The 11246-nt window shown below is 48.3% G+C and overlaps 1 protein-coding gene across 1 annotated transcript in view; it reads right to left on the bottom strand.

The window, feature by feature from the left end:
• Positions 1–1584: 1584 nt before the first annotated feature.
• Positions 1585–11246, bottom strand: part of LOC142302087 (uncharacterized) — a 92815-nt gene continuing 83153 nt past the window's right edge. The window contains exons 10-11 of the mRNA XM_075343166.1: positions 11015–11088; positions 1585–2214 (exon numbers count right to left, since the gene is read on the bottom strand). Coding sequence (XP_075199281.1) covers positions 2149–2214; positions 11015–11088 — 140 coding nt within the window. The 3' untranslated portion in view covers positions 1585–2148. The remainder of the gene's footprint in view (positions 2215–11014; positions 11089–11246) is intronic.

Below are 11246 nucleotides of genomic sequence, written 5' to 3'. Positions count from 1 at the left end.
TGGGCACTTTGGAGTGCAGGCCGGCTGCTGTATACTCACATTGGACTTTACTGTATGGAAAAGCTGACGGCAAGTGGAAGTCCTGACCTACTGCGGTGCTGTTGCCAAGAAATCAGAACAAATACTTATGTCGCAAAAGGAGAGGAGTTTGGCAGCATTCTGCGGTGTCAAAAAATCTGTTTTATTTTTCCTTTTTGCAGACAGGTGATACAAACATGGGGGAGCGAGGGGGAGCGGAGCACAAGGACGACGGTACCGTTTCGCACCTCTAGGGGTGCTTTCAGGGGTCCATACAGAAAGACGTGGGTATTAACCACTTAAATAGGGTAATTTTTAACTCCACGTTTTACTTGTTAAAAACAATTTAAAAACATACACTGAAAACAGACACTCCTTAGACTAAGGCAGGCTTTGCACGTTGCGACATCGCAAGCCGATGCTGCGATGCCGCACGCGATAGTCCCCGCCCCTGTCGATATCCTTGTGATAGCTGCTGTAGCGAACATTATTGCTACGGCAGCTTCATATGGACTCACCTGTCCTGGGACGTCGCTCTGGCCGGCGACCCGCCTCCTTATTAAGGGGGTGGGTCGTGCGGCGTCACAGCGACGTCACATGGCAGGCAGCCAATAGGAGCGGAGGGGCGGAGATGAGCGGGATGTAAACATCCCGCCCACCTCCTTCCTTCCGCATATCCTACAAAAGCCGCGGTGACGCCGGTAGGAGATGTTCCTCGCTCCTGCGGCTTCACACACAGCGATGTGTGCTGCCGCAGGAGCGAGGAACAACATCGGACCGTCGCGTCAGCGTAACGATGGATTACGCCGACGCTGCACCGATGATACGATTACGACACTTTTGTGCTCGTTAATCGTATCATCGAGCCTTTACACACTACGATGTCACATGCGATGCCGGAAGTGCGTCATTTTCAATTTGACCCCACCGACATCGCAGCTGCGATGTCGTAGTATGCAAAGCCTGCCTAACATTAGAACATAATCAAAAAAAGATTAGATTAGATATTATTCAGTATAGTTATCATACCAGGACTGGAAATTCAATGAATTATAATCACTTCAATCTAGGTTGTTATCCAAATATGTCATTTCGAAAATCTCATAAGAACATTAATCATTATAAATATGCTTAAACTTGAATTTTATTTATATGGTATAAGACTGTATGTAATACAGCTATATCGTATAGATGCCACGTAGGTCCTATGTACGATATCAAATCTGAAAAAATTGAATGTAGAGGACCGATGTGAAGCTAGAATTTTTTAGTAGTTTTTTCTGGGAACCCCCACCCCCCCCATTATATACAGCCAAGCAATTGTACTGTATGAAGTGTGGTAACTATTAAAATATAACCTTTATTGGTTAATAATTAAAAATATCAAACCACACAACCATTACGGTTGTAGAAAACAACCCAATAAATTGGAGCAGATGTAGAGCTCCGGCTGTATGCCAAGGCCCAGACACAACATAATTAATGTCACAGTATGGCCATAGGAAGTAAAACATTGAATGAACTATAAAAAAAAATACATATTAGAAATAAATTGTCAAAACAAAATGAAGAAAATAATAATTTATTTACAATAGTAATGCTATACATAATGATATACAGAACATAACAATACAGTGATGTGCTATGGAAACTATGGCCACAGCGTAGCCTCCAGAATGGTAGAATGGGGCAATGCTGACCCTCGAGAGGGATAAATCCTACTGTAATCCTTCCTCCCGGTCTTACAGAACATGTGGATTTCACTTTTCACATTCATATTAAACCCACTTTGTAGCGGCCGGCATTTCATGAGGTTGTCTTCTGCTGGCCGCTCTTGTAGTTGGCCTTGGACCTTAAGCCCTACATGAAACCGGACCATTGGCGTGAAGACCTGTGGTGCACATTGTACTTCCGTAATCACTGAAATAATTGGAAAAATAAAAGGATGGTGCCCTCATCCTTGAAGAAATGGAAACTAGAACCTGTGAGGTTTACTTTGTAGCTTATCTGAGCTGTATAAGAAGTCCCATGTATTTCCATAGGGCATGACCACTTCTGGACCTCATTATTGAGATTCTTTGGGGTCTTATCGTAGTGTCTTCAGTGCTCCATCAGACCCATGCAGCTTAGCTAGATATTATAATCGTTAAATGATATGTTTGGCAAATAAATGATCTCTGGTCTCTTAATATTCACCTGCAGAAGAAAGAACAAATGGAAAAAGATTACTCAGACTTATATGATCGGATGTCTACACATGTAGATTTAGTTACTTTACAATTTTTAGCTTGGGATATTGGCTCGTCATCTTTACAATTTTTCAATTATTGCATGTAATGCTAAGCCTGACCACATGGGGTGCTGCAGGGGGAGGACATGACACAGAACTGCGCTCTCTCTCTACATCCTCAGTGCAATAGGCTGAAGCGACACCTAGTGGTTGAACTATATAATGCAAGTTTCTCTATATATGATGAAAAATAGTAAAGTCACCTTATATGTGGGTTTAAGGGAAAATTAAGACTTAAGTTTTGTGATTGTGCAGATAGGCCAGAGAGGTAAAAATTAAAAAGTTGCAGGCTGATAGGCAGATGTGATTTGGTTTAAGCCTTTATCACATCACCAAGTACTTATACACTAATGGCTATCTGATTATTAAAATGTAACCCAACATTGCAGATCTGTCCATAGACGTAGGGGTACTTTGCACGCTGTGACATCGCAAGCCGATGCTGCGATGCCGAGCGCAATAGTCCCCGCCCCCGTCGCAGCTGCGATATCTAGTGATAGCTGCCGTAGCGAATATTATCGCTACAGCTGCTTCACATGCATTCACCTGCCCTGCGACGTCGTTCTGGCCGGCAAACCGCCTCCTTATTAAGGGGGCGGGTCGTGCGGCGTCAGAGCGACGTCACACGGCAGGCGGCCAATAGAAGCGGAGGGGCGGAGATGAGCGGGACGTAAACATCCCGCCCACCTCCTTCCTTCCGCATAGCCGTTGGGAGCCGCGGTGACGCAGGTAAGGAGATGTTCCTCGCTCCTGCGACTTCACACACAGCGATGTGTGCTGCCGCAGGAACGAGGAACAACATCGGACCGTCGCGTCAGCGTAATTATGGAATGCGCCGACGCTACACCGATGATACGATTACGACGCTTTTGCAGTCGTTAATCGTATCATCTAGGATTTACACACTACGATGTCAAGAGCGACGCAGGAAGTGCATCACTTCCGACATGACCCCACTGACATCACAGCTGCGATGTCGTAGTGTGCAAAGCCCACCTTAGAGATAGGTGACAGACAGGTCTGCAATGCAGTCTCTGCTTAAAGCCGCAGCGGGCAGTCATGTTCTGTTCTGTGCCCGAGTGTGTGACTTCAGTATGTAGCAGAGCCGGGATCATTGTGAGACCTCATGTGGATTATGTTGGACCTGGATGTTTGGGGTTAATAAATTGGAGAAAGAGGATGGGTTTTTTGTATTTTATTTCAAATAAAGGATTTTTTTGGTGTTTGTGCTTATTTCTTTTCACTTAGAGATTAGTAATGGGGGCTCTCTCTCATCACTAATCTAGGGCTTAATGGCAGCTGTGAGCTGTCATTAACCCCTTATTACCTCAACTTCCACCGAAACCAGGGCAATTGGGATGAGTCAGGTAAAGTGCTAGGATTGTCACATCTCATAGATGTAATAATTCTGGGGCAGCTGCAGGCTGCTGTTTTTAGGCTGGGGGTCCAAAAACCATAGGTCTCCCCACCCTGAGAATACCAGCCCCCAGCTGTTGAATTTATCTTGGCTGGGTGTTAAAATTTGGGGGTACCCCACTCCACAAGCCACATGGGGTCCCTCCTATTTTGACACACAGCCAAATAAGCACACGGCTGGGAGCTGCAGCCTCTAGCTGTATTCTTTTTCTGCACTGGGTATCACAATATGGGGGTCTATGCCACCACTATAGTGATGCAGAAAGTGTGTGTGATTCGATCCATACACAGATGCTGTAACACAGTAGGGGCGCGGTGTGACTGCAACCAATTACAGATGCTGGGACTGACAGTAAGTGGAAGAAGCAGTGAATATGTATAAGGGTTAATGAGCGGACCCAGATGTAGTGTTACAGCCGTGTGGGAAACTTGCTAAGTATAACACGCCTGTTTTTTACGGTTTTCTTTCTTTTTCTTTAAATTATCCAGGTGGCTGAACCTGAACATTAACATAGCGTTCCCTGAGAACTCCGTGTTTGGAGTCCATGCACGAACACTATGTATCTGGTACGGGCCCCAAACTTTACAGCTGGGGTTGCCTATCACTAAGCTGCATCATGACCAAAGCTGTCTAAGTGTCCTGGTTTATCTACATGAGCCCAACATTGGACTTCTGATTGGCGGAGAGCTGAAAGTGTTTGTCCTTATGTGGGCGGGTGTAGTGTGAAAAGCCGGTGCATGCGCAGAGGTTTACCTGTATTCTATCGAAGCTCTACAAGAAGCTGTACATTATACTTTAGAGGCTTCAGTCCCAGAATGAGCACAACCACATAGCCATGACCGCTTCTTATGTGAGTTTGCAGAATTATGAGAACTGTCATGGCCGTCTCTCTGCATTTAGAGACTTGTGACAGGTTTGGGTCTGCAGCCTCACAATGCTCTGATACTCTGTTTAAATGTGTTTTCCTTTCCTTTGGTGTATTAAGGGTTAATGTCAGTTTTGTTGCCAGCAGCTTTCTAGCAGTCCATGTCAGGTACAGCCGCTCCATGACCACGCCCATCACCTTCAAATAGTGACAATAGCCAACAGCTGTAATGCTGCCACCAGGGGGAGCCAGAGCTCTGCAGCAGACAACACTACACAGAGCAATGAGATCCAGGAAGGAAATGCACAGCGTTCTCATGCACTGCCTAATCAGCACAGCTGAGAAGCAGAGCTGCAGAGCATGCAAGGAATAGTCACACAGGCTGGGTAAAACACCGTACGGGCAGAAGCAGGACCGGAGGGACGAGCAAAAGCGGAGTCAAAGTCAGGCCAAGGTCAGTACCGTAGGAAGCAACCGAGTGGGGAAATAGGAGAGGGGACAGAGGACAGGAGGGACAACCAGGGGATGGAACACAGACAAGGGCACGGGGGCACAGGAACAGACAGATCAGGATATCACTCACAGGACCAGCAATCACAGGCAAAGCAGTGCTAAGCTTATAGCCAGCGCTGGTTCACTGGAAGTGTCAGCTTTTAAGGCATCCAGGGGCCGGAAGTGAGGCCTGAGAGAAGGCTCCGTCCCCTAGCCATGTGGATAGGGAGGCGAATCATGACAGTACCCCCTCCTCAATGGGGGGCCACCTGACCCCCAGGCTTCCCAGGATACTTCCGGTGGAAAGCCGCAATTAACCGATCGGCCCGCACGGAGCGAGCCGACACCCAGGACCGGTCCTCCGGACCGTAACCCTTCCAATGAATCAGATACTGGAGAGAACTACGAACCCAACGAGAGTCGATAATACGCTGAACTTCGTACTCCTCCTCACCGTCCACCAGTATCGGAGCCGGAGGGGTCTGAGAATCCACCACCGAAGGGACAAATGGCTTAAACAAGGAGGTATGAAATACATTGGGAATACGCAAGGTCTGGGGCAGTTGCAACCGAAAGGCCACCGGGTTGACCACTTCGATGATCTCATAGGGCCCTATAAACTTAGGACCCAACTTAGCAGACGGAACCCTGAGCCTGATATTCCGAGTGGACAGCCACACTTTGTCCCCCACCTGAAAGGGGGGTCCCAGAGAACGGCGTCTGTCCGCTTGGCATTTCTGGGACTGTTGAGCCGTCACGATGCACCGCCGTACCTCCTTCCACACCTCCCCCAGATGCCGAACGATGGAGTCGGCCCCTGAACACCCCGAATCCACTCTAGAGAAGGTCCCGAAGTGAAAGTGCAACCCGTATTACAGAAGAAGGGAGAAGTTCCCGTAGACTGATGGACTCTGCTATTGAATGCAAACTCCGCAAGGGGCAAAAACGTACACCAATCCTCCTGCTGAGCAGAAACCAAGCACTGCAGGATTTGCTCAAGGGTCTGATTCGTCCTTTCTGTCTGCCCATTGGACTCGGGATAATAGGCGGATGAGAAGGACAACTCAATTCCCAACCGCCTGCACAAGGCCCTCCAAAACCGAGAAATGAATTGTACCCCCCTGTCAGACACAATATTCAGGGGCAACCCATGTAACCGAACCACCTGCTCAATAAAGTGGTTGGCAAGGGTCGCAGCAGAAGGTAGACCGGAGAGGGGAACAAAATGTGCCTGTTTACTAAAACGATCTACCACCACCCAGATCACAGTCATACCATTTGAGACAGGGAGGTCCGTAATGAAATCCATGGACAAGTGGGTCCATGGTCTTTCAGGAACAGGTAATGGAACCAGTTCCCCGGCCGGCCAGTTACGACATACCTTAGCACGGGCACATGTAGCACAGTCAGACACAAACCGAGCAACATCTGAGTGAAGAGACGGCCACCAAAACAGTCGAGAAACAGCCCTGCGGGTGGCTGTAACTCCAGGATGGCCACTAAGTACGGACTCATGAAACTCTTGAAGTACTCGTAACCGGAGGTGCAAAGGGACAAACAGTTTAGTCTCTGGAGCGGAAGATGGCGCTAAGGACTGGGCCTCCCTGACCTCAGCCTCTAACTCGGACGACAAGGCAGCGACCACCCCCCCTCGTGGAAGAATGGAGGAAGGAGGCTCTGGAGGTGACACCGGGTCCAAACTACAAGACAGTGCATCTGCCCTCATGTTTTTAGACCCCGGCCGAAAAGTAATCCAAAAATGAAATCTAGAAAAGAAAAGAGCCCACCTCGCTTGTCGAGGCGTCAATCTCTTGGCGGACTCGATATACGCGAGGTTTTTATGATCAGTGATGACAGTAATACGGTGAACAGCACCCTCCAAAAAATGTCTCCATTCTTCGAATGCCAACTTTACCGCCAATAATTCACGGTTACCCACATCATAGTTCCTCTCAGCTGGAGTGAATTTCTTGGAGAAGAACGCACATGGTCGCAGATTAGTCAGAGTAGCAGGGCCCTGAGAGAGAACAGCTCCCACCCCCACCTCTGAGGCGTCCACCTCAACAACAAACGGCGCCTCGAGGTCAGGCTGTACCAGGACTGGGGCAGACATGAACCGGTCCTTTAGCTCAAGAAAGGCCTGGACAGCCGTTTGCGACCAGTTCTGCAGATCCGCCCCTTTCCGTGTAAAGTCAGTCAATGGCTTGGCAATTTGAGAGAACCCCTTAATGAACCTTCGATAATAATTTGCGAAACACAAAAAGCGTTGTAGCGCCTTGATATCCCTGGGTTGCACCCAATCCACGATAGCCTGCACCTTTCCTGGGTCCATTTTAAACCCATCACGAGAAAGGAGAAACCCAAGAAAGGCTATTTCCTGAACAGAGAAAACACATTTTTCAAGCTTGGCAAACAGATGGTTATCACGTAATCTCTATAATACTGAGCGAACATGCATAATATGCGTATCTCTATCGGCAGAATAAATCAAAATGTCATCGAGATAGATGACCACAAAACGACCAAGAAAATCAAAGAAGATATCGTTGATGAAATTTTGAAACACCGCAGGGGCATTTGTTAGACCAAAAGGCATCACCAAATTCTCGAATAACCCCTCTGACGTCAGAAAGGCCGTTTTCCACTCATCCCCTTCTCTAATATGGATAAGATTATAGGCCCCCCTGAGATCTAGTATGGTAAACCACCGGGCTTCAGAGAGTTGGTTGTAGAGATCAGGGATGAGTGGAAGCGGATACGTGTTTTTCACAGTAATTTTGTTTAATTCTCGGAAATCGAGACATGGCCTTAATCCTCCGTCCTTCTTCTTTACAAAAAAGAACCCAGCGGCCACAGGGGAAGAAGAAGGACGGATATGCCCTTTACGTATACTATCAGATATGTATGATTTCATAGCAGCCCTTTCTGGACCCGAGAGGTGATATAAACGGGCCTTGGGCAATTTGGTATTGGGAAGTAAATCAATGGCACAGTCATATGGGCGATGAGGCGGCAAAACGTCAGCCTCTGTTTCCGAGAATACGTCTCCGTAGTTCCTCAGGTATTCCGGAAGACCCTCAGGACTTACGGAGAACACAGGTACAGATTGTAAACACCTTTTATGACAAGCAGGACTCGATTTGACTATGGTACGACACTCCCAATCAATAACTGGATTATGTAACCTTAACCATGGATACCCCAACACTAATCCAGCAGGGAGATTGGCCATTACAAAACAAGATATAGTTTCAGAATGCAGAGACCCGATCACAAGAGTAAATTTTTCTGTAGCAAACCGAATGAGGTTTTGAGGCAGAGGTGTTTTATCAATTGCCAGGAGTTGAATGGGTCCTTCTAACCTCACTGTCCCTAACTCTAATCTTTGGACCAACTCAGAGTCAATGAAGTTCATAGCGGACCCACAGTCAACAAAGGCAGTAGCAGACCAGACCGACTCCTTGACCCGGAGGTCGACATTCAGAAGTATCTTATTGGAGGAGAGGAAAGGTACCTGATAGTCTGGGCAACCTCCTCGACCGTTACCCAGACTTAGAAGTTTCCCGACGACTGTTTAGCAGAGGGGCAAGCCGGGCAGTCTTTCCTCCAGTGTCCATGGTGTCCACAATAGAAGCACAGCTTGAGATCCCGGCGTCTTCTCCTCTACTTCTCATCTGGACTGATGGCTCCAACTCCAACTTCCATCTGTTCCATAGCCGGCAAAGAAGGTGCCCTAGGTAGAGGGGGCAGAATCCCACGCATGGTTCCCCTTCTTTCCCGTAATCTGCGGTCCATACGAACTGCCTCCGTCATCGCATCATCCAAGGTGCTGGGAGGAGGGTGCAGAGCCAAAGCGTCTTTCAGGGAGTCCGAAAGACCTCTCCGGAATTGGCACCTGAGTGCAGAATCATTCCATCGTACCTCAGTGGACCACTGCCGAAACTCAGAACAATATAGCTCAGCAGTGTGGTTTCCCTGAGTGAGACACCTGGTCCTGTCCTCAGCCACCCGTACACGGTCTGGTTCGTCATATATCACCCTGAGGGAGTCAAAGAAGAGGTCAACCGAATGCCGTTCCGGGGCTGAAGGGGGTAGGGAAAACGCTCAGGTCTGGGGACCCCCTCTAAGTAACGACATGATGATCCCCACCTGCTGGGTCTCATTCCCCGAGGACCGAGGCCGGAGAGTGAAGAGAAGCCTGCAACTCTCCCTAAATGTCCGAAATAGGTTTTTCTCCCCCAAGAATTTATCGGGGAGCATCACCATGGGTTCGGGGGAGGTCAGTTGGACATCAGTGGGACCTTGCTGTCCTACGGTTTGTGAGGTAACTGCCACCGAGGTGACCCCCGCAGAAGCAGAAACCTCACTCTGCAGAATGTTGTGTGAAGCTACCAGGGTGCGATGCTCTGCAGCCAAATCCTGCACCAGCTGCGTAAGGTTGGCTACTTGCTCGCACAAAGTACTGAGTGGATCCTTTTATAGTCGGTTATCCTGCAAAGTTGGATCCCACTACCAAGAATTAAATGGCTTCCCCCCCCCCCCCCCCTATGGGAGATAAAGCCTATTGAGGCCGGCTATACTGTAATGCTGCCACAAGGGGGAGCCAGAGCTCTGCAGCAGACGACACTACACAGAGCAATGAGAACCAGGAAGGAAATGCACAGCGTTCTCATGCACTGCCTAATCAGCACAGCTGAGAAGCAGAGCTGCAGAGTATGCAAGGAATAGTCACACAGGCTGGGTCAAACACCGTACGGGCAGAAGCAGGACCGGAGGGACGAGCAAAAGCGGAGTCAAAGTCAGGCCAAGGTCAGTACCGTAGAAAGCAACCAAGTGGGGAAATAGGAGAGGGGACAGAGGACAGGAGGGACGACCAAGGGATGGAACACAGACAAGGGCACGGGGGCACAGGAACAGACAGATCAGGATATCACTCACAGGACCAGCAATCACAGGCAAAGCAGAGCTAAGCTTATAGCCGGCGCTGGTTCACTGGAAGTGTCAGCTTTTAAGGCATCCAGGGGCCGGAAGTGAGGCCTGAGAGAAGGCTCCGTCCCCTAGCCATGTGGATAGGGAGGCGAATCATGACAACAGCCTTGGCTGTTGATAGAATCCATTCTGTCTTGGCTGCCTTGGTGAAAGGAGCTGCTGGGGTATGGACCATTGGCCTTCCATCTGCTGACTTGGAGTCTGGCTGCAACTGTGGAGTTTGTATCCTTTTTCCCCTTTTGTCTTTCTACCCTTCATGTTATATTAATGCAGCGGTGGGACTAGTGTTCCTCGCCGGCCAGCTCACTTTCCAGGGTTATTTTCAGGGCTTACTAGGGTTCAAGGTATCCTGCTTGGTGACAGATTGAAACAACCAGTATAAGGATTGGCTAGGGAGCTCAGGGTGCAGCTGCAGTTGAGTGCAGGAGATGTCCCATCTTCCTTCTCCCTAGTGACAGGGCCCACCGTTGTTAAAGTGTCCCCAGTGTCCCCCTTGGTACGTGGTGTTTTGTAGTGTGCCAGACATCTGAAAGTCTGAGCGCAACTGTCACGCGGTGTATATGGACACATTCCACTCCGTACACTACAGACTCAGCACACGTGTAGTGTCTGTCATCATGAAAGCTGGCGTAGAACTGAAAACCAGTGCATGCAGAGTGTTTGGTCTAATGTTTACCAATCTAGAGCACTTTCATAGATTCTTTCTACACATGTGAACTGAGATATCAATTTTGGTCTGACCATGCACTGACTCTGAGCTCACCTCTGGGTTATCAAAATATGTGCATGCGCAAATGCAGGCTGTAGAAAACTTTGTATGCATCGTTCACACTGATCCATAGCCCGGCAGTGGATATAGTAGCTATGCAGTGAGCAACACTACATTTAATCCCAAATATGTTAAACTTTATGGAGTGACAAGTCTCAATAAACATTATCTTACCTTCATTGTTTGGTCTACTTTGTCCAGAGATGGCCTGAAAGTATTATGTGTAGAAACAGCATTCCCAAAGCATTCTGTTATAGAAAATGGCACATGGTAAGATACTACATTTCATCAACTTTTCATTTCAGAATGATAGAAATATGAATTTCCTAGGGGGCTGATACCATGTCATAGACAGGAGGGAGCGATAAAACCACTTCTTCTTTGCAATCATGGTGGCCAAAGCGAG

The sequence above is a fragment of the Anomaloglossus baeobatrachus genome, chromosome 4 (genome assembly GCF_048569485.1).
Source record: "Anomaloglossus baeobatrachus isolate aAnoBae1 chromosome 4, aAnoBae1.hap1, whole genome shotgun sequence".
Lineage (NCBI taxonomy): Eukaryota > Metazoa > Chordata > Amphibia > Anura > Aromobatidae > Anomaloglossus > Anomaloglossus baeobatrachus.
Note: the sequence above shows the minus strand (reverse complement) of the source record. Positions and strands in the feature narration are given on the sequence as shown.